The following is a 23,782-nucleotide window of genomic DNA, read 5'->3' on the forward strand; positions in this document are numbered from 1 at the left end:
TCCTGCCGCTTGTTTGGATGCTGCCGTCACATCATGGCGACGCGCGGAGCGGAGGCAGCGCGCGGTGGCGGCAGCGCGGCGGCGGCGGCGGCGGCGGGACGGAGCCGCCCCCACAGCGGCGGGGGGGAGGCGGCGGCCCCGGCCCCGGCCCCGGCCCCGAGCGGCAGACCGGAGGTGAGGGCGAGAGCGCGGGCGGGGCGGGCGGCTTTTGCGGCGCCTCGTTCCCCGCCCTCCCCCGTCCCCACGCGGCCTCTGCGCTCCGCCGGCCCCGGCGCTCGGGGCTGCGCCCGGCCGTGCCCCTCGCTCCGCGCTTTCGGCAGTCTGCGGCGGCTCCGCTTCCCGCGGGGCCGGACCGGTCGCTGCGGCCGCGGGTGGGTGGTGGGACGGGGGGGGGGGGGTGGGTTTCGGGGGGCATTCCCCCCCCAGCAGTCGCGCTCGCCTCGCGTGGGGGGCCTTCCGCCCACCCCTCTCACTCCCCCAAAAAGGGTGGAGGGGCGGACCCTGCCTCGTGCGCGCAGGCGGCGGCACGTGGCTGGGGGGGGTGGGGTGGGAGGGGCGGCCACGCGTGTCCCCCGGCCCGCGGCGCGGCTCTGCGCCTGGCCCCGCGGGGGGAGAGGCTGTGCCCCGGTACGGCGCGGCGGGGGCGGCGGGTGCTTTTCCTTGCCCGCCCCAACGGGTAGAAACGGCCTTTTCGCTCCTTTCCCTTTCGCCGCGAAAGCGGCGGTGTCCTCGGCGGCTTTGCGTGAATTTCTGGTTGTGCGTCCGTGTAGGAAATGCCTAAAATGCGCGTACTCGGGCACCACGCAGCACAGGCTTAAAATGGGTTGTAATTTGGCTGCTGTCCGTAATACGACCGGCACCGTGTTTTGTGTGACGGATCTGCCGCGGTAATCTCATGTGCTGCTTCAGTAGCTCATCCCGTGTCCTTACGTAAATTCAAGTCGCTTTTTTGCGGTAACATTTTTTTCTGCGGTACAAGGGATAATAACATCCCAGAAATAGTAACTGTGGTGGTGGTTGTTTATTTTGGCTGTTGGAGAGAGATTCAGGAGGCTCTGGAGCTAGATTTCCTCAATGGAAAACCATCTCTTTGGCTCTGTGTCTTCTGAAGTTCTTGTCCTTTCCTAGGAAGCGGCTTGTAAGTAACTCTAGTATCTGCTATGAAAGCAGATGATGATGTGGTTTTGGTTTTTTTTGGGTTTTTTGTTTTTTTTTAAAGCCAAACAATTAAAAAACCTGAACAAAGCAGCATGCCCATATGATTTCATATTTCAGTCAAATGGAATTTAATTTTTTAAAAACGTGAAACGTGGTAGGGAATATCAAACAAATTTTACTTGGGACTTGTTTTGTGAGTTAAAAAACCTTCAGCAATCTCTTGCAGATTTCCCTCCCCTTACCTTGGTACACAGGAGCCTCTTTTATTTTTAGGTTCCTTGTGATCCGTTTGCATTGGGAATTTAGAACTTGTCTACCCTGCTTTTTTCCAGAAATGTACTGTGGATGGCTAGAAAACTATGAGGTTTATAGTAAAGAGGAAGCGAAACCTCATTGGAGGAAGTGATTCATACTGTATTAAATGTTTTCTTAATTGCCACCTGTCTCATATGCTTGCACTAAAAAAGAGCTGATGAAATGTGCAGCACTTTGTCCAGCATGTAAATACACTGTAAGTTTCCATTTAAGCTTTGGGTTCCTCCAGTGAAATTTTTGCCAGAATTATGGGAAGTGTTGTTAAGGGCTTAACCTAAAGCAGGGAAGATATCTTTCTAATCTTTCTTCAGAGCATAGGGAAGAAAACAAAACCAACCTTTTTTTTTTTTTTTTTCCTCCCCTCCTTTGAGATTGTTTGAGGTAAATAATAATAAAAAAAAGCTATTTTTAAAAGTAAGAATGTCTTCTGTGTCATGAGGCCACTGAAAGAGCAAGAAGCATGGAAAGGGTAACAAAAAATAAGGTCCATAAGCAGGGCTCACGTGAGAATGCAAGTCTCAACCAATATCAAAGACTGTATCTTGAATGTCAGCAGTATTAATAGTGGATTTATATTAACGTTGACTCTGTATTGACTTTTATAAAGATAAGATGCAGATTTCCAAAGTAGATGATTCTTAATTGTCCTTCTGCTGTGTCAGGACTTCTAACCTGCAGTGCTTTGAAACTAGTGATGAGCAATACTGCAGGTGCCTCAGTCCATTATTTTGAAGGTAGGTAAATGAATGCTTAGAACATATTTTTTAATGTAATGACAGAACAGGGTGAAATGGTTGTTTGAAATGACTTTCTGATCTTGTTACTAAGATCTTAGCTCAGTGGGAAAGCCACCTCAGAGGCCATCAGGTTTTCAGAAAGGTGTAATTAGGCTGTATGATCATTCAGGTCAGTGAGCACAGTATAGAGAAGTAAACTGTGAGAAGCATGGAGAGACAACCTTAATAAGCTAGTGTTGTGGTCACAAGCACCTGAATTACTGTGTCTAGACCAGTGGATGACGGTGCACCTGCTATAAAATTCAAACCCAAATTTTGTGACATCCCCAAATGCTAGTTTTTATGGAGAAGAGATGATTAAAATTACTACCAAGAATTAATGATTTTTGAGCACAATACAGTTATGTTAAATTAAGTCATCTTGAGTATCTGTGCTGAGGAAAAGCGTATTGTGCATGTGTTTTCAAAGTAAGTTTTCCAGTGTTAGTGGGTTAAAGTAAGTTGCTGGGGTGCAGGAAGCCTAAAATTTGTTACAAACTGTAAACATTTATGATAAATATGACATACTTGTTGCCACAAGATCTTTGGGTTTTTTTACGTAATTGGTCAGGATAAATGGATATAAGGGTTTCACATCCAATTGCATGTGCAATAAGCTGAACGATGTTACTCATACGGTCTTTTCTAGAGCCTGATGCTGAGCAAATTATTATGTGTTTGCTTGTATATTTAGGTTGTCTTACAGCCATGAAGATCTGTTTTATGCACATCTGTTTGTTCTAAAGCTTCCAGGATATTTTTTGAAAATTCTGAAGGCTAAGGAGGTAGGAGTCTTCACAGTAGAGGCCAACTGCTACTATGGGGAATATAGATGTTTTGAGAGATTAATGCTAGTGCTTTTTTTTGCTTTTTTTTTTTTTTTTTTTAGGGTAATTTGCTTACATACAGGATAAAAAGGATGTTGGTGTAGCTACTAATTATGGTTTCTTTTAATAAGAAGTACAGAGAGGTGTTTTAGGGAAAGATTGAATATGTGTAGGAGTATAAAATATAGGTACTTTGGTACATGTAGTACCAGTAATAAGCCCAGTATATTTGAGGTAGCACTGTATGTTACAGACTTTTGTAGGTACTAGAACAAACAAATAAGTCTGTATATAATACATTTTGGCATGGTAGGATATGTTCTGACTAGGTGTCAGTTTTGTCCTTATGTGCAGTGTGTCTTACTGAAGCAGTTACCGTTTGAAGTAAAGTTGGTTTAGGTTCTCGTGATCATATCCTATTTATGAAACTGGATACCTATCTTGTACTCTCATCGTCTGGGTACAAAGTTAAGGTAGAGTTTTCCTGATGTGCACCTTTTTTTGGTCAAGGTACAAGTTGAGAGAACAGAGCAGAAGACTGAACAAAAACTTCGGGGTGAGCAGGAGTGATGTTACCAGTAATTTTCTTACAGGTGTCCTCAAGTTGTTTGGCCTGTAACTCTTATCTTAAATAGCTTGAAGATGATCTGCTTATTCAGATGTGTCAGCATCTTGTAATAGCTGGTTTCACAGCTAGGTAGGTGGCAAGTTGTTTTTTTTAATGATAGAGTTTTGTATTTTGATAAATAATTATGTGATCTTATGCAGTGACACATTATCTGTGCGACATACTCTTTTTGTCTCTCGCTGGAAATCTTTCTAGGTATGTAACAATCTAATTCTGGTCTGTCAGGTTATAAGCCACCTGTGTACTAAAGCTGGTTAGAAGCTGGAGGTTGGAAGCCAGCTGGACGCTGAGAGAGCATGGTAGCAGCTAGAAAAGGTAGTGGTGATTTCAGTAGAAGGTCTGTGGTGTGGAGTGGTTTTGTTTCGTTTTTATTCAGTCAGTGCTGAGTCAACGCTATTATACAATGTGCTGTTGGAAGTGCTCTGTTCTGGGTGGAATGTTAACTGAGAAGTTCACTCGTCTGATGAGCACGCGTTTGAAAAGATAGAGGTAATAGTTGGGGTTGCTCTGACCATTGTCTCAGAAAGGGGGGGACAATTTCAGTGATACTAATAGGGTTTAGTACTTAACATTCTCAATGGGTTATTTATTATTGCTGTACTCCAACTTGAAGCTTGATATAGATCACATCTGAAACTATCTGTAGTTAAAGTGTCTTAAGAATAAATCTGAGTTTAAGAAGGCTGTTTAGACTTCTGGTTAGGTTTTTAATACCTGAAGTGACAGCTAACGTAGAAAATTTTGTTAGTCATAATCAGGAAGTCATTAGCTATCAGTGTTTGTGGCCCCTGCCAGAACACTTTCTAACCTAGGTTAAATACATTAGAATTTTAGTATGTTGTGACACTACTGTCAGTTTTGCTGGAACTTAAGCACTGCAACTTGATAGAATTCAACTAGGGGGTTTTTTAGTTATTTTTTTATGTATTATCAGGTTGTTCTAGCTGTTGGTAGAACTACTTTTTAAAATACAGTGTTGTAGCCTGTGGTCACTAGTTTTTAATTGTATTTAAGATAAAGCTGGATATTATTACAAAAACTGTCTACCACCACACTGAGCTTTGGTTTTGCTTGCTTGTCAGTAAGCTTGGATTTGTTCCATGTTCACTGGAAAATGAAAAGAAGGTTGACAAGTTCTGTAGTTTTTTCACTATTGCTATTATCTTCAAATATATTTGAGATGTACAAGACACTTGTACGCAAACCTTTCTCTTCAATTCAGCATTCTGATAGGTTATTTCTACCTTTTGTGTTAGACTTCAGAGGATGAGTCTGAAGTTCAGAAGATACTTGTGGGGTTTTTGACAAAGGGTGGAGAATACTCAGAGTTGAGAAATTATTACTGTCGGTAAAGAATTGGGCTGACACCTAATTTGACTTCTACAAAAAGCTCTGCTGAATTAATGAGGTGGTGTTCACTCCATGAAACTTTCAGATGCTTCAGAATATGCATGATAGTTGCCAGCTCTGACTTGACAGGTGTTTAGGTTACTGTGATGGTTTGCTAGTTGAGGTGGGCATCTTTTAACTTACTGCTCACATGTATGCCCCTGCCCGTAGCACCCTTCTCCCCAGAAGCGGCAGAATTTTCTCAGATGAAAACCAGTGAAAATCTCTGGGTTGTCTAAATCTGAAGCAGTTCTGCTCTTGAATGTAGTTTTGCTGATGTACCTCAGTAGTCAGTGTTAACTATGTATCTATGGTAAGGATAAGGTATATTTTTGTTTCATTCCTTGTGCTCTGGCCATGATTAGACAGACTCTTTTTTAGTGACTCTTGTGGCTTGGCTTCTTTCCAACCATCATGCTAGCACTTCTGGTAGGCAGGATTGCCTGTTGCTGTGCAGTGAACTGGGTTGAGGTACCGATCTGGCTATAAACTGTTAGAACAAGTTGCACGAATGCTGTTGCTAGCACAACAGAGGCAGGGTATGAAAAGGGGGACTGAAATGACAGTGAGAGGGCTGTTTGGGCACTGCTGCTATTCGGTGTGTAGCCACAGCTGCATCCAGTCAGGCCTTTTCAGCTGCTGGTTGGAGTTCCTGGCAATTTTGTGCTCTGCTTTCAAAAAGAATATTTTAAGTCTGTTTATGGATTTTAGAAAGTCTGGAAATACTGCGCCAAACCACAGACTTTGAGTTTAGAGCAGACTTTCCCTACCTTTTGCCAGGCTTCTTAGACACGCATATTTGAATCGGAAGTTCATGTCCTATGTGATGGAAGAACTGCAAGCTTCAGCTGTTGTGTTGGTACTGCAGTTCTCTGGTAGCATGTTGTGATCAGATACCTCTGATCTTTCCTGTCTTGCCGATGTAATGTGACACAGTATTTTCAGCTTCCGTGTGAATCATGGTTTTTAGAGAATATCTGTGCCATGGTTTCACCGTTGGTACCTACAAAAGGATAGCGAGCTCTGCTGTTTTCACATCTCTTGTCCTTTTTTAAGAAGCGTCTCATTTGTTTAGCAGACCCTAAACTTGGGGTAAGCTTTTTTCATGCCAATGGAAGCCCCACAGTTTAAGACAATCTAAGGAAATAAAATATGTATTTTACAGCTTTAAAAAGGTCAACTGTTAAATGCTGAGGTTGGTTATTTGTTACAGCAAATCTATTATTGCATTACCTTTGCAAGCATTTATCAAGTAAGTTGTCTGACATGATTGGAGAATGATAAAACTGCGGTGCATTATTTGTCTATAAAGCATGTGCATAATTTCCACGCTTGTAAAGTGCAGTGCAAAGTGAATCTTTCTTGATGAGTCAAAAGTTGCTCCTTAATGTGCATACAGATTATTTGCAGTTAAAAAGCTTATTGTCCTTCATGAAAGATATTGTATGAATTCCATCTTCTCAAGAATTAATCTGCCTTGAGATAAGGTATAAAGGGACTTGCTTTAAGTATAGAGTACCACTAAGCTGTTATATATATATTTTTTAACAGTATTAGTGCATATTTATTTAATGATTTTTTTAAAATAACTCTTCCAAGCATGCTGAACAAATTGGGAGTTGAAATATAACTCACAATATATTATTAGTGTTGGCTGCGTTCCTTTGATGTTGGCTAATTCATTTTGAAGAGGAAAACAGTCCATCTGTGCAAAATATAAAACCAAGTGCAAACTTCTGGCTTTAAGAATTAGCACATTTCTAATATTAAAATGTAAGATAATATGAAATTAATTTGTGCTTAAACAGCATAAGTGCATATAAACAAACACTGTGTTTATAATTCCTTGTGACTTTAAGGAAATTTGCTTTCAGTTCTCTGAAAATAAATCAAGGGGAATGATCACTTCACTTTGGCAGTAAAGTGAGTTCCAACTCTGCTTATCATACTTTTAAGTATGTACGTGTGTTGTATAGTAGGATTGCAAATGGACAGCAAAAAAATACCCAATCACCCAATTAGTATTGTCCTGAGTCCCAGCCTCTGAAGTGTATTAAAAGAAACAAAACACCCAAGCAAACGCCCTTAAAGTTCTCATCAGCCTTAAATGTTTCTAGAAATTGAGAATGTTGTCCTGGTGTTTGAGAGGAGTCCTGAAGCTGCTTAAGCTATAGAGTGGTATCATCAGGTGTTCTGCTCCAAAATATGGACATATCACTGCAGTGTTAAAACAACTGGCCATGTTTAACTTCTTGGTTAAATGATTAAACATTTTGGGGTTTAAGAAATCTTTTGACAAAGTTCTGTTTAATTGAGCAGTAATAATATATTATTAAAAGTCATAGGTAGTAGCACACCAAATCTGAACCCAGTTAATATTCACTCTCTTGATGATTTCGTATAGGTGAATTTTATTATTTCAAAAATGGATGTGCTGCTGGTCGTGTTGATCATTCTTGTTCTAACAACAGATTTCTCCAGTGGTGAGCCAACAATCGTATTTGGCGTTCATTGATTGAAGTAGTTTAAACTCTTACCCTGTGTATGTTATTGAAACAGTGTAATTATGTGGATTTCTTTAGACTTCCTAGCAGGTTATTTTTTTCCCCTCTTTCTTGGAGTATGTCTCTTCAATTTTTTTAAAACTGGTACCTTCCACTTTTCTGAAGTCAGTATGCAATAAGGTTGGTTTTAATATAATGGTGCCTTGATTTCTGTACCTTATTCTTCAAATAATGGTAGATAAAGCTAGTTAAATTCTTGATGAGTTTTAGGTTTAATATCTTAGTGTTGATCTGTAAGATACATTTTTAAGAACTATGAGGGAGAAGTGTTTTAATTTACAATTGTGTGCTTTAATAGCTGAGATGCTAACCAATTAGGTTTGGAGCTTTAAGAACAGAGTTCCTTGTGAGCTTTTAATTTCTAGAGTACAAACATTTTTACAATGACAAGGTGTCAAAGTTGTTTCATAATAAAGTAATTAATGTTTTGGGCTGTTGTATGCTGTTTTCTTCATCACTCTAGGCTCGTTCTGTGAACAGTTATTTATGTACCTGTCTTAACAGCAGTCAGTATCAACTTGAATAATGGTGGAGTTTTACTCTTATTTGTCCATACAAAAGAAAGAAGGATTTTTAAATTTTAAATACAATTGCTTGACTATTTACTTCCACTTGTTCCCTTCCCTCCTGAAGTTGGTTGGTGGTGCAATGGAAGAAGCTGGATCTCAGGAGATGGGAATGAATAACCAGGATCAGCTGGTGAACAGCAAGTGCAATGAATTCTCTGATACAGCATTGCAGCACGCGCAGTCCAACTGTTATGGCCTGGAAAATACGGGTGCATTGGATGAAGCTGAGTATATCACAAAGAACAGAAAGCACCTGGGGTCCATGTGCTGCTCTCAAGAGTCTCGTGAGGAGACTCCTGGGAGAGAAGAGGCCCGTACTGATCCACCTGATGGCCAACAAGATCCAGAGAGTGAAAAGCACAAAGAGAAAACTTTGGGTATGCTCTCTTCAGCATCTTGGTTTTTAAATGGCTTGTAGTAGTTTCATAAACCAGCTATGCATTTGCTCTGTCTTTGTCTCAGATGTACTCTGTAGCCAGAACTTGTAATCTTTAACAGGATATTCTGAAAAAATGTGCACTCCTGCTTAGGAAAAGATAGTTCTTAATGCATATGTAAGAATCCTTCAGCTGGTAACACTATTTTTACAGGAACTTTAATAACCATAATACTGTAGTGATTACTAATCAGCTTTTTTAACTTTCCAGTTATTGGATTAACTCTTAAATTGGGATTGCGGTTTTCAATGCTACCAGAGCACTGCTAATATTTAAATTCCAAAGGCTTATTAAAAATATTTGTGTAAATATCCTTTATTAGCAAAACTTAACCTTTTAAATTTCACCGTTTCAGATTTTTCTTTTTATCTATGCTATTACAAATTATAAAACAAGAATACTTGTGGGTTTACGATTAAAATAATTTTTGCCATCAAAGTTGTGTAATGGCTCACATAGGCAAGCCAAATTTATTCTTACTGTGATGACAGCCTATTTGTCATCCATTAGGATTATGCAACTATCAAACCAGAGAACAACTTATCTCACACTAATTTTTCATGGTTCTATATTTTACTTCTAAAGACAGGCTGCTTTTCTAATATGTTTGGGTTTTCTTAATATGGTTGTCTTTTATCCAATTCATAGGAAAAGAAGTGCTATTATTAATGCAAGCCTTGAACACACTTTCTACTCCAGAGGAAAAGCTGGCAGCTTTGTGCAAGAAGTATGCTGATCTGGTAAGTAACTTGTAAAGATAGCAGGAGCTATTCATGTGTTAATATTAACTGTGGAATGCAAGAACTTCTAACACAGGACAGTTAACAATTTTGAATATTTCACAGTGTTATTAGGAGGAAAAAAAAAAAAACAAACCACAAACAGAACAAAATGCTCAGTCTTGTTATGAGTATTGCTTCAGCCAAACTTGCATGTACTCATTTCACTTCTACATGACTGCCTAAATCCAAAGAAAAGATAGGTTATAAAAACTTTTTGATAAATTGGTGTTGAAGCATAACATTAGGTTTAACAGAAAAGCTAAGTGTTTCTTCTGGGAGCAATTATTATCTTAGTTTTTGTCTGTTGATTATGCTTTTGTGCTAGCATTTTACAATTTTTACCCTTTAGGATAAAAGGAAAGAACATGCTGTGAGATTGAGATCTAGGGGAAAAATGTTCAGTTATACTTAACATTTTAATGATTTTTTGGGGGTAGGGGAAGTTAGAAAGGTCTACGTTTAATTCTGTTTTGTGCTTTCTGACATGCAAAAGAGTGGACAGTATACATTTCTTCAGTAACAAACCAAAAAGGCAGAATGTTAGCAGTAGTTGGTCATAAAGTGCATTCCCACCCCAAATAGGAGAAATTAAAATTTATTCTGTAAATTAATTGATTGCAAAACTGGGGACAAAAAAAAGCCTCATTAGTTCACCTCTCAGAATGTGCCTGGAGTCAAAAATCCTTGACTTGTTCATCTTGAGGCAGGGGCAGACAAGAATGAAAAGACTGGAAATACTCTGTGTATATGTTTTCCCACTATATATGTAGTTATAAAATGAATGCGAAACTAAAGAGATAACTGAATGGCTTGACAAAAGCATTAGACTTTCCTTCTGTAGATGTCAAGTGTATGATCTAGGAAAATGTTTCTGAAAACGACATAATGGTTGTATGATATGGCATAGCTCTTATGAAATAAATTTACTTTTCCTTTGAGATTAATAATGTGTCCAGAGCTTTGAGAATGAGCTAGCAGGTAGTCTTTTTTACTTACAGAGGCAATACTATTTACTTAAGAATAGTCTTAGATTATGACCTTTTTGCTTTGTTTTCCTTGATCTCTCACATGCACTTTCTTGTTCACGAGTGAATTTCCTTCAAAATCAGCAGCTTCTCTAAGTTGTCACTTTCATTTAAAAGAGAAACAGTAATACTTCCATAGTGCAACTCAAGGATAGGGTCCCCACCTAAAAATGAGCTTTGATATTGTGAGAGAAAAAATGCAGTAAATGAGTTCTTATGAGCAATTGCTTGTGCATGTGATACCTTTTCTATTTGACTGAACAGCTCCCATGTCATATCACAGTGGTGATGATGATGGCCTGCCTGAGAAGCTAGGCTGGCATGAACTCCTCACTTTTCCAGAAAGAAAACAGTCTGCACAATCTTCACATTGAGTTTTCTTGTTTTAAAAAACCCTCAAAACAATGAGGGAATAGCTAGATCATGTGAACTGTAATTTCCTTCAAGAAGCCTGGCAGTCAAGAGACCTGTTCACATTATGTTTTTTTCCCCTCCCAGGAGGGCATCCATAGTCTATAGGTAGAGTAGTCGTTCACAGTCTGTAGATAGTCACGGTCCTAGAAAGACAGTTGCTCTTCCCATGATGCTCAGAACTGCTGGGAAGATGGGTGGGAGCTTGTCTGGGTGTAACAGTAGCTCCCTTTTAGTTGAATGAGTCTTAGAGGTACTCTGTTTCCCCTGGAAAGTTTAGGTTGGATCTGGTTATGTTCCTTTTAAGATGCGTTCTTTTCCTCATGATAGTGGTGGTGAACCACTGGCATAGGTGTCAGCTTTAATGCCAGCAGAGGTTTGAACTGTTTATGACAGTGCACCTACAATGCTTTTTTTCTTTTTTTAAAGATTCATCATCTTTAAAGCTCACTGTCAGGTTTTTCAGTGGTGTCTCATGAAAAGGACTGTACAATAAAGGTAGGAATGCCTCTCTCCTGGCAAAAGATCTTCCACAATTTTTTTTTTTTTTCCTAATTTGGAATCTATCAGGAGATCAATTTGTGATGCAGGAAGGTTTGCATCCTTGGTGATGTGTCTCATGCTGGCATACTTCTACAGACCTGAAGTTTCATAGGTATGCAAACAGCACAGCCACTTGAGGTGTTTTTTCTGGCCACCCAAGAAAAGGGCTTTTTATGTTTGGATATCAAAATAGTCCCTTAACATAACTTTTCTCTAAACTAGATTAAATATACATTTAATTTACTGTTGTCATGGAGGTCCTTAACTTTATTCTTTCTTCTGTTCTGTGATTCAGCATTATTTTGAGCTCTTTCAGAAAACCAGCATTGTATTCTCCTGTCAGTGATGTTCCTCACTGCCCGCTGCCTTTTCCTGTTGTATCCTAAGGCTGAGGCACTATCTAATAAGGAGCAGTGTTACGCTTAACATTGTTACCTTCTTTACAGTAGAACAGACTCTAAATAATATGGTTTCTCAGGGAGCCCAAAAATCGTGTATAATGGAACTTACTCTCAACTAGATATTAATGCAAGAAACTTCTGTTCACTGGATAGTCACAGAATAGATTTTTAAGTCAGCACTTTATACAAAATGTAATGCTATCATCTACCATTTAAACAGCCTAAAGGAAATAGAACAAAAATTTTGCTTCAAATGGTTGAGACTACAGATTTCTTAAGTCAAAAAAGTCTGGGCTGTGTATCCTTAATAGTATTTGACTTGATTTATCAGGACTGTTAGTTGTATCTGTTCCTTTCTGAAATACCTTAGCATTTTACAAACTTGTATCAATTACTGCTTCCTTTGGTAGGAGCTCCAGCTGACAAGAACAAACTCTGTACACAGTTCTGTGGGTTTTTCTTTTTGATAGTAAAAGCAAGACCTGTTGGATAAACAGTTGTGTGTACCTTACAGATAAGAGAGTGGAAAAAGTTGTGACTTGTTGAAAAGCGAGTCTCAGTTGGCTTTTAATTGTATCTGCCACATCCTCCTTTCTCAGGGCTGGTCCTACCCCTGTAGCTGAATGCAAGCTGATAGCCCATGCTCAACAGGTCTATGGTTCCTGTTCCTCAAAGGCAAATGTTTAAGTTGTAATTTGTATATTTTTGTCTTCTGTCCTTACACATTTAGAATTGTCTGTAGGATGATGGGAGTTTCTCTTTAAGATCAGCTTGGGGGTCTTAATGAAATTATTTTACTTTCTTGCTTCCATCTGAAATGTTTAAAAGTTTGCTCAGTCTGCTCATCTAGATGCATAAAGATAGTTTCACCTATGTTTATTTAATAAATATACCCTCTGATGTTAGTTGGAGGAGAGTCGGAATGTTCAAAAGCAGATGAAGATATTGCAGAAGAAGCAAGCACAAGTTGTGAAGGAGAAAGTCCACTTGCAGAGTGAGCATAGCAAGGCTATTTTGGCACGTAGCAAACTGGAATCTCTCTGTCGGGAGCTTCAGCGTCATAACAAGACCTTGAAGGTTAGTTTATTTGCATAAATCACAGTGCTAATGGTGGTGGAAATCTTAATTAATTACTGCTTAGAATCAGGACTGCTGCTTTTTACTTACCACTTTGCCCATTACCTGCACCTGTAGGAGGTAAGTGGCATGTGGCATCAGTGTATCTGATCTTAAGGTAAAGAATATGGGGGTAGGTCAATTTGCTAGTATTTTTTTCCCTCAAACTGGTTCATATTACCTGCAGTATGTGATCTTGCCATATTTGCTTCTGGGAGCAGTGCTGATGGCTGCTAGAAAAAAATAGCACAAGTGAAATAACAGCAGCATGAAATGGCAGGGTATCAAAAAAGGCTTAATTCTGTCAGAATATAATGGATGGGAGTGAAATGAAAGAGCCGAGAGATTCTTATCTGTGATCACTGTAGAAAATTTCATTGTAGTATCAGTGCTGGTTTTAACATCTGGGTAATTATCACGCTTGCAGAGTATTCATGTATCATCTTACAATACCAGCCTCTGAGTAACATTGTTAGTGGTAAGGACAAGATTCTCTAAATTTTTGGAACTTCTAGATTCTTCGTTCCGTGCACTTCATCTGGGTAATCAGTATAGCATGTTAGGATTGTGGCTTTTAACTCTCTCACTTCGGAACTTGAAACCATACAGAAGTGAATTATTATCATTCCTTCTGACTCAAAAATATGGAAAAGGTGCATAGTTTGGCTTGAACGTGTTAATATTCTCTCATAAAAGGAAGAAAATATGCAGCAAGCACGTGAAGAAGAAGAAAGACGGAAAGAAGCAACTGCACACTTCCAGATTACGCTGAATGAAATTCAGGCTCAACTGGAACAGCATGATATACATAATGCCAAGCTCCGTCAGGAAAATATTGAACTGGGGGAAAAACTGAAGAAACTCATTGAGCAGTATGCACTGCGAGAAGAGGTGCTTACATTATGGTTCTATTGAGGTTCTGTTAGTTCCTTGACTGTAAGGATTGAATAATTATTTCAAGGGGAGAAAAAAACCCCTAATACTTCACAGCCATCATGTGTGTTTGTGTGTGTATATATATTATTATTCTTTCTTCACTAGTATGAAAAATTAAGTAGCTGTTTGGCCCACTGTCTGCCTTTTCAGTCTGGTTTTGTATATCTAAATTCAAGATGCATTGAGAAAAAGCTTTCACAGTGAAAGCGGTCAAATAGAAATAAGTTGTCCAGAGACTGTGGAATCTCTGTCTTTAGAGAGTTTGAGAACACAACTGGGCAAGGTGTGAGCAGCCTGATCAGGCTTTGAGGTTGATCCTGGACTAAGTGGACTAAATGGTTTTCAGAGGTTATTTCCAACATAAATATGTATTAATATTTGAACTTTTAATTATAATTTCACATTATAACAGGAGGGGATCTAAGAGTTATTCTGTCATTTGTTTTCGTTCATTAAGGTTGGGGATTTTGGAGAAGCTCCTTTGTTTATGTAGCTCTTCTTGTTGGCATAGGATCAAAGGAAGCTATCATGCTTTAAGAATATATTCGGACTGATGTGATGGCAATGACTGTATTATGGGGCTAACTGAGCTAGCTTTAATTGGCACCAGTATGTGAGCTAGCCAGTCTAAGCTACAGTAGTGGAAAACAGCCAATTCTTCTTGTCAAAGAGAGAACAAAGCTTCAGGGAGCTCTACAGCTAAGATCAGTTTGATAGTTCTCAGTTGGCACAAGAAGTTTGCAATTTAACTTCTCAACTGGTGTTGGTTGGCTTGGTTTTTGTTTTGTTTTGGGGGCTTTTTAGTGTGGTTTTTTTTTGCTTTTTTTGTTTTGTTTTGTTTTTAATTCGGATCATTTAGGAAGCTCTCTGTAGACTAGTTTCCCACCTTTTGTAATCATGGAATAATCATACCTACCGTAGGATAATTTGGGGAAGAGAAAATCTGGGAAGCTGCTGTGTATTATTTTACAAATGGAAGCAAGACTGCACAATTCAGTGATTTGTGGAATTCCATCAGCTAGATAAACTGTTGTTTCAAACTTCACTCATATTGAGCTTTTTTAATTATGAGGACTAGAGCTTTTAGAAGTAACAAAATAGATACAGTAAGGATTAGAGGTAGGTACACCAACTTTAGAAGAAGGGATGTAGACTGCTTGTTACAGGATTTTTGGAATGTCTGGTGTGAAGTGACTGACAGTATTGTACCAATTTAATAAAATACGCATAAAAAGAGTGTACTTATAATGTATGGAGAAAAAAGGCATGTAAAACAGTCTTTTGCTGCTTCTTCTTTTGCATGAAACTGCTAAACAATGTGCACCCCCCTATATGCATACACTTACCTTAATTGACCAGTAGGCTGTTTGTATTTGACTAACATGATTCTCTTTCTTCCTTTAGCATATTGATAAAGTATTTAAACATAAAGAACTGCAGCAGCAACTTGTGGATGCCAAACTTCAACAAACTACCCAACTTATTAAAGAAGCAGAGGAAAAACATCAGCGAGAAAGGGAGTTTGTAAGTGAATTCTGTGTATGTTGAGAGAAATAACAAAGCCCACCAAACTAGATTTTTCATGATTTAAAGCAAATACAGCAAATTGAGGCAACTGTCTTTTGAAAGTTAAGATGAATTTGGACAAGGAGACGGAGATCTAAGCTTTGCCTATGTATGATGCCTACAGTATTAATGTCCATATTTACAGGCAAGTAATGTTACCATTTGCCTTTTCTCAGAAAATGTACTGGATATCATTTAGATTTTTCTTGGGCTGGGAAACACCTTGAGCTGAAACACCAAATGTACTTCCTAGCAGTCAAGAATTGTAACTTCTGGTTTTATGTTATAAGAAATAACAAATGCAGAATAAAGCATATGCTTTTCTGAACTATCTGTCCCCAAAACTGCATGATGTTCTATTTGTATATTGATAATGGGCAATTCCTTGCAGTCTTCCAAGAAGATAGCTTCCAATGAAAAAATAATACTTGGGTGTTTATGCTCTTTATGTATCTGTAACTTCTAAGCAAAAGTCTTGCTTTTCCTGTATAATCTTAAAATGATCAAATGATCATCTAGTATTGGATTGTTTTCTGTTTTAAGACACAATATTGGAATCATCAGCTGATGAAAGTATCTTCAAAGACGAACTTACATAATGGTGTCAAGTTGAAGCAAAATTAGTTTGAACTAGTCTGTAAAGGTAGTATTAGTGACTGGAGAAATGGATGTGGAAAATAGAACTTGCAAAACATTTATAAATTACATACAGTTCGTTAATGAACTACTCATACAATTTTAGCTGTTCAAACTTGCTACAGAAATGGAAACATTGACTCATGCTACCAGTTAGAAAAATGTCTCAATAAAATTTTCTGCGTGCCAGCACATGCTTTAAATCATATATAATGAAAGTATAGTATTGTAATAAAAAAGCCCATGTGGGAAAACATGGTTGAATAGCCCTTAAGTGATGTTAACATTTGTTCATTTTTCATCATAGATCAGGGTAAGCCATTCTTAAGAGTACTTTTTTAATTATGTGGCTTTTTACATTGTTTTTCAGCTGCTAAAAGAAGCTACTGAGTCTAGACACAAATGTGAACAGATGAAGCAACAGGAAGCTCAGCTGAAGCAGCAGGTAATTTTTTTTTTTTTTTTTTTTTTTTTAAATGGAGTGGTCTTAAGTAACAGTTGTTCCTGAAACAGAATGCTAAGAGATTTGTGATTGTAGTGGACATAATGCAACATATGAAAACACTACATATTTTCATTCATCACATGCAATACACTACTTGGGAAAAGTACTTGGTATTTTTTTTAAATAAGTGTTAAATATCGTTTCCAGTAGGTAGCTCTTCGCTTGTGAAGTATAAGTTGTAAAGACTTGATGTTTTGTACTTGGTGTTGAATACATTTGGAGAGTACAGTTACTAGAAGGTGCTAAACACTGAATTGCTAGAATTAATATTCTTTTAAATTAACAGTGTTAATATTACAAAGATTAGAATATATGAAAGCTTAAGAATCTATCCATTGTGGTGGCTACTTCACCGTTCCTTGTCTTCTCTGAAACTGTTCTCTCTTCCAAAGGCATTTTTATCTTTTTTTTAACAGCTGTTCAGGACACGAGAGGTACTTGTGACTATAAAAAGTTGGTTGGGGATTTTTACCCAGGCAGGTTTTAGAATTTGTTCCATACTGTTTCCATCTCGTCCTGTTGTGGAGGATTGGGAGCAAGCAATGTCACATCCTTCTAGCTGTTCAGATTTAGTAACCTGAGTGTCTCTGTCCACAAACTGCTATCTTCACGTTGTTTTCTTGCTGTGAATGTTACAGCAAAATCCTCTGAGTGGAGAGATGGTGTCCAGTTTTTGCACTGTGGTTCTGGATCACCTTCAGTCATGGGCCACACATTAGTGCAAGCACGTGAGGCAAAGGGACGTGGTAGGTTCAGCTAATATCATAGCATCTGAGAAGCAGTAGCTACTCCTTTTGTTGTGTAGCTCGTATTGCTTCAGTTTTGTGAGGCTTTGTATTGTCTCCTTACAAGCTCTATTTCATGCCATTTTTTCACACTTACTGTAACTAATTATTTTCCAGGCTTTCCAACAGTTATAAAGTGTGTGTGTAGTTAAATGTAATCATACACGTGCATCTCTGTTGGACTTGAACTCATTAGTATCTGAATTCTCCCAAATAGTTTTTTGCCATGCTTAGTCTTTTATGATTTTTTTTTTCCCATGTTGGTTACCTTTTATTTAAAATCCCACTGCCTTTTTATTATGCTTTTTAACAGTAACAGTGTGTATAGTTTGTGGTTTCCTGGGGCTGACAGATTTTTTTTTTGTAGAATAAGATGAGCTAGAAAGTTCAGTCACAATAATGGCAGTCATGAAGTACTGTTGACAAGATAGGCAAATATCCTGTTACAAAATTTCCTCTACTATTAGAGCAAAACACAGTATTTCTGTGCTCTTAATTATATTGTCCTGCAAACCCCAATTGAGAAAACTGATTACTCTTCAGTTGGAGTAAATAATTACTAGTAAATGGTCATGTATTCTTAGAACATCAAATTACACGCTGGTAGTATAAGTTGCTTTAATAAGAACCATAACTTTTTTTTAACTATGTTAACATATTTTATAATTCCTTCTTGATGCTTGACCTTGTGGTCCAGGGCAAGAAAATATTCTGTCGTGCAGTGTTAATGCTCTTCACTAGTTAAAATATAATGCTTTTCACTATGAAATTAATTCCTTGTCAATATTCACTTTCCACGATTTTGCTCACTGGGAAGATTTCATAGGTGGTGTGAATGTGTATTTTGATTTCTGGAATCCAGCATGTTTCTTTTGTCCCAGCATTGGTTGTTAGCTTTGGCTGGTTAAGGTGGAAAGGTAGATCTTTTCTAATTTTAATTTCACTGACCATGTGCTGATAGGTGTATATGTCCACAGATTATCTTTTTTTTTCAGCAGGGAAGCAAAAATTAGATAGTAATGAACTGTGTCTTCTGACATTATACAAAACATAGTGCCCTTTTTACTTCAGAATATATTGCTGTTCTATAAACATAGAACTCTCCTGTGTGTATAATTTGAATAGCACGTTTTCAGACAAGTTTTGCATGTTCCTCAAATGGAAATCATGGGATAGTATTTATAAAAAAAAAAGATAAGTCATTCATCTTACTATTTTGAGTTAATTTTGCCTCGTACCTTAATATTTTAGTATTTGTATACAGCTGTTCAGATTAACATTCCTGCCTCTTTCCAACAGCTCTCTCTTTACATGGATAAGTTTGAAGAATTCCAAACCACCATGGCAAAAAGTAATGAACTCTTTACAACCTTCAGGCAAGAAATGGAGAAGGTACCTATAGGATTGCTTAGTTTCATAAAAAGTAATATAAAAATACATGCTGTTAGTGGGATGCATTTAAGATTTCTATAACAGTGCTTGCCCTCTGAAAATAGGTGGAGTATTTTGACATTTGATTTGGATCATAGATAGGGCATAAGAATTTATCACATTACGGAAGAGAAATGTAATTTTCTGTTTTTTGACATGCTCGCATAGTATCTAAATTCCAATTTCAGTGTTTTATCTGAGGCATAAAATACTACTTGGTCTTTTTGTCTGTGCTTATGTTTTAAAACTTCCTTTCCTGCAAGTTTTTATTAGTTGAAGGTTGCTAGTCTGTTTCTTTTAAGAATCGATCTTGGTTTTGAATGCGGAATCTGTGTTTGTGGGGTTGATTTTGTGCAAGAAGACTTTTCTGTAAAATAACTTCTTCAAACTGGACTTGGAAAGTAACACTAAGTCAAATTACTCACATAAACCTACCTGTGCTGCAACACAAGCCGCAAATTAAGTCTTATTTATCTTTTGTAGATGACGAAGAAGATCAAGAAACTGGAAAAGGAAACCATAGTGTGGCGTACGAAGTGGGAAAACAACAACAAGGCTCTTCTGCAAATGGCTGAAGAGGTAATTATCTTTTAAGCAGCAGTACGGCTGAACCAGAGTCTGTGTCCTAGAGAACTTAATTCAGTTTTTCAGTTTTAGAGAACTGGAGAGAATACACAGTAGCCGCCTCTTTGATTGTCTGCCTTACCTTTTTCTGTTGAGTAAATGGTACTGTTCTTCTCAAACATGGGAAATTTAGAAACTGCTATGTAAGTCTGAACTCATGACACACAGAAAATTCAACCTCATCTTTCCTTGCTTACTGTTTAACTGGTGGGGTAATGTGTATAAAATCATAAAAGCTGAATGAATTGACTATAGTTTGATAGGCTATGCAGAGTTCAATCAGTGCCGCAGTAGAAATCTCTTTGAAATATCCAAGACTGACACGAGGGAGATAACCTATGTATAAGGGAGCAATTACTTTTCCTGCATTGCTGCTGTCTTTGAGGTTGTGAGGTGCTATTACTTAACTGTGGTCCTGCAGGAGGGGAGCTCAATCAGTTTTCACACGGGCCATAGGCATATGGTTCTGCCTGCACTGTCTAATGTCTAGTTGGAGTATATTAGGTATGACCTTGCTAAACCATGCTAGGTCATATAGGTTCTGCTATAGCACTGCCTATTGTTCTCTGTTCTTTTAAGGAGCTAGTTAGGAGAGCCATGAGTATGGTACCTTCTGACCTGGATTCTGCTGCTGGATTGCACATTTCCCACTTGTATGCCCTTCTGCTCCTTATAGTTGCCATTATTTGGGTTGTAATTGACTGTTTTATGGGATTTCATATCAGGATCCTCACTGATACTCAGCCCTCACTTAGAATTAGCGCTATATGGTTACACAGTTCTTATTGCTTGTTTCTAAAGGTGTCTTATTGCCACTCCAGCTTAGACAAACCATCTGAAGCATAGCGGTCAAGTATTCTGAGGAAATTTGTTCTAGTGCAGCTGAAATTTGACCTGGATTAATTAAGAGTTTAATTTTCAGGATTAGATAGTGGTGATTCTTTAGTTTAAGAAAATCAGTTGGATCACAGAGCTTTTATTTTTTTTTTGTTGTCCTTCAGAAAACAGTAAGAGATAAAGAATACAAGGGCTTTCAAATAAAACTGGAGCGTTTGGAGAAGCTATGCAGGGCCCTTCAGACAGAAAGGAACGAGCTGAATGAGAAGGTGGAAGTCCTTAAGGAGCAGGTTTCTCTCAGAGAAGCAGATGTGGATCTAGCTGTGCAGGTGTTGCAGTCCTGCACACTCAATTCCCACGAGGAGCTGGGAACTCCCACTGACATGGAACCAGGAATCCAGCCCGATGTGGAATCGCGTGCAGCAAATAGCTCTGAAAAGACTGTCTCAACAAGTCCTGTTCCTGGCACTGAATCTGTAGACTAAAATGAAGTGTAAACACTGTATTGAGAGATATATTTTGTGTATAACTTTCTCTGTTGGTGGTAACTATTTGGTTTTGTGGTGAAAATTTTCTTACTTTTTCTACCATATCTGTATTTTCTTAGAACTACTGGACTTAAGTGGTACAGGAAGCTGCATAGCAGCTTTAAATAGCTTAAACTATAAATTTTCCACAACTGTGTTGCACATCTGCCTCATTTTTTAAAAGAAAATATTTTTCCATAAAAGGATGCATGTGCGTTTCCTCCCCACAACACAAATCACTGTCATGGAAGACTGTGTACAGATACAACATCGTTCCGGGGAAAAATAGTGACAGCAGGTCACTTCTTTCTGTCTAAAGAACAGCACTCTGATTTTGTTCATTGATTTGCCACTCAGTATACTAAAGATTACCGATTTTTCCAGTAAATTGATCTACGTAAGGATATCTAATGGCCAGTAAAAAATGTCAGCTTTCCCCTCTAGTATGTTTTCATATATATGAATGAAAAAGTAAAGGTCCAGAATATAGTAAAAGATATGTTTAAAGGGTTTTATGTACTTTGTGGTATGAAAAAGCAGATTTGAAATACATTAATTTGCAGCTGGTGAAACAGGGTGTACAACTTTTTGCAGACTTCTCAGGGTTGTGTTGTAAAGGTTAGTTTGGACTATTTACCCTACCTGTGAACATGTTAAATATAAGTGTGTAAGAAAATGTACAGTAATGTTACAGAGTGGAATTTTGCAGTTGTGTAGCCTATTGCACAGGTGTTGGTCACGTTCTTCCCTCTTAGCTGCAGAGTGTCCATCACGTGTTATCCTGACTAGAAATCCATTACTGTCTAGATGAATCTCTGAATTATCTGAAGGGCTGGAAGACAGCTGTTTACTGCCGAAGGTGTGGAACACACAAGTCTCTGGCATATAGGCTTTCTCTAATAGCCTCATATGCAATGTATTTAAGTGTTAGTTAAGCGTATGCTGGTTATACATGAACACGTAGGTTCAGATACTCTTCCTGAAGTACAACGTGGCATTTCTTGCACGCTCAACCTCAAAGCTGTACCAGTTGGCAGAGTGCCTTCCCAGTTAGGTTATCTGGTAAAGATGGTACTTCACGTTCATATACTAACATACCACGAGCAAAGCTTCCTTGTTAACCTTAAGCTATATAGTCTTTTCCTAGAAAATTTGATATCCACATTGTGACTTCTTTTCCTGAAAGAAACTAGGACCAACGTTTATTTTTTGGCAAGGCAATGTGTGAAATAACTACAAGCTACCCTTAACTTTAGTTCCCATGTATTTACTTTCTAGTTTTGGTTGCTGTCATTTTAAGAAATAAGATCATGTGTAGCCTTTTCTGGTACTTAAAGTTCTTTGCACTTACTTGGGAGGGGATTTCTGAATCAAGCACATCTCTCAACGAGCTTCCCACCCTCACTGCCCTCGACAGTTTAGTGGCTAAATTACTTGAATGTTCAGGCTGCACTGAGCTCCTGATCCTTTTCCTGTAGTAATGTACATTGAAATAATGTAGCGGTCTCTGAAAGAGAGTAAGGTTATGTAAGGCCTAATGTGTTTTAGCTCATACCACCCAGAGGAACTGCAAAACTGACATTTCTAAATGGTGGAGCAAATAGGAAGCTGGCCATCCTTCTCCTAGAATTGTGCAGTTTTTGTGTTTGTGGTCCAAGCACAAAGCAGGAATGAAAAGAAGGTAGCAATGAGCAGCCAGTCATGTTAGACTCAGAGCTTTGAAATGTTAATCATGCTAACCATATGGCATAAAAAATACTGGAAAGAAGTATTTCAGACTTGCTTTTCAAAGGACTTGCTTTATAGAATCAAACCGTTTAAAAAATAGTTGTTGCGAGAACTGGTTTTCAGCTAACAATAAGCATGAAGTAATTTTCCTGAGGAAAAGTGGAGAACTTTGTATCTGATGCATCATACCCTTGGCAAGGTAGGACATGCAGTTTTCTATTTTTACAATTTATTATTTGGACATTTGTATCTCTAACAATTCTTTCTATAGTGCTTGTTCTGTATGGAGGCAAGAGTGAATTTTTGGACCCTGCTGCAAGAATGTTTTAAAGGGCTTTTAGAGACATGTATAGCGCAGCAATACAAATATATTTGTTACTGATTTAATATGTAAATGAAGCAGAATGTTGCAAGTGAAAGGCTTTTAAAATGGGGATTTTTTTTTTCATTCCTACCAATAACATACCCATATCATATCAACTTATCTGGCCAAGGTAAGCTGCACTTTGCTTCCTGAAACCAGTCAATAGTTTCATGCATTGCTTAGAGTGCTGTTCAGGAGGAGGAAAAAAAAACAGAAAACAAACAAAAAAAAACAACAAACAAACAAACAAACAAAACCACAATAAAACCCACACAAAACTGAATTCATGTAAGGGGTAAGCTGAGCACTCTAACTGATCTGCCATACAGCAGGCTATTGCACTGCCAGTCTGCAGCCAAATTGGCTCCAGTAGGGTTTTTAAATAAATTTGTACTAATGCCTTTCTCCCACTACCATAAACGGTTTAACTTGGGCTGTAAACTGATGTAGCCTGAAATAAGTATGTCTGATTGTCAAAACGCTGGGGCCTGATTGACAGTTTCACCATGATTAAGCTGCAAAAAGCTAAATTATATGTGATGCAAGACCCAAATGTGTGTATACGTACACAAGTAAGTTAGGGCTGTATCTCTAATGTTTTGTCCTTCCTTTCATTACACCTGGTTATGTTACAGTTCAATTCTCAGGTGTTGCAGAAAATCTACCTCTTTGGACTGTAGATGGAAATAACTGTGAAAAAAGTGATGCAGAAATCTAGTTTGTGCTAAACACACTGCTTTATTTTTACAACCCATGTCTGCTTTCATGAGGAAAAATGATGAATGAACAGGCAGTCTTTGTTTTGCTTTTCAAAAACATTTTGTAGAGATTTTTCACTAATGTGAATCTGAAATTTTATCTACTCGATTCTGTATAGATTAAGTAAATGAGTATGCTTAATA

The 23,782-nt window shown here is 38.2% G+C and overlaps 1 protein-coding gene across 2 annotated transcripts; it reads left to right on the plus strand.

Moving 5' to 3' along the window:
• Positions 1–23,782, plus strand: TXLNG (taxilin gamma). Of its 2 annotated transcripts, none has more exons than XM_042788680.1 (10): positions 1–174; positions 8,291–8,603; positions 9,312–9,403; positions 12,732–12,902; positions 13,638–13,832; positions 15,282–15,401; positions 16,450–16,524; positions 18,669–18,761; positions 19,284–19,379; positions 20,426–23,782. In XM_042788680.1, exons 1-10 carry the CDS (start codon positions 34–36, stop codon positions 20,744–20,746), a joined length of 1,617 nt encoding a protein of 538 aa, XP_042644614.1. In that variant the 5' UTR covers positions 1–33; the 3' UTR covers positions 20,747–23,782. The 2 variants fall into 2 exon arrangements, with proteins under 2 accessions (XP_042644614.1, XP_042644615.1); XM_042788681.1 differs by lacking the exon at positions 1–174 and adding an exon at positions 4,145–4,193.

The sequence above is a fragment of the Tyto alba genome, unplaced genomic scaffold (assembly GCF_018691265.1).
Source record: "Tyto alba isolate M040663 unplaced genomic scaffold, T.alba_DEE_v4.0 Super-Scaffold_14, whole genome shotgun sequence".
Lineage (NCBI taxonomy): Eukaryota > Metazoa > Chordata > Aves > Strigiformes > Tytonidae > Tyto > Tyto alba.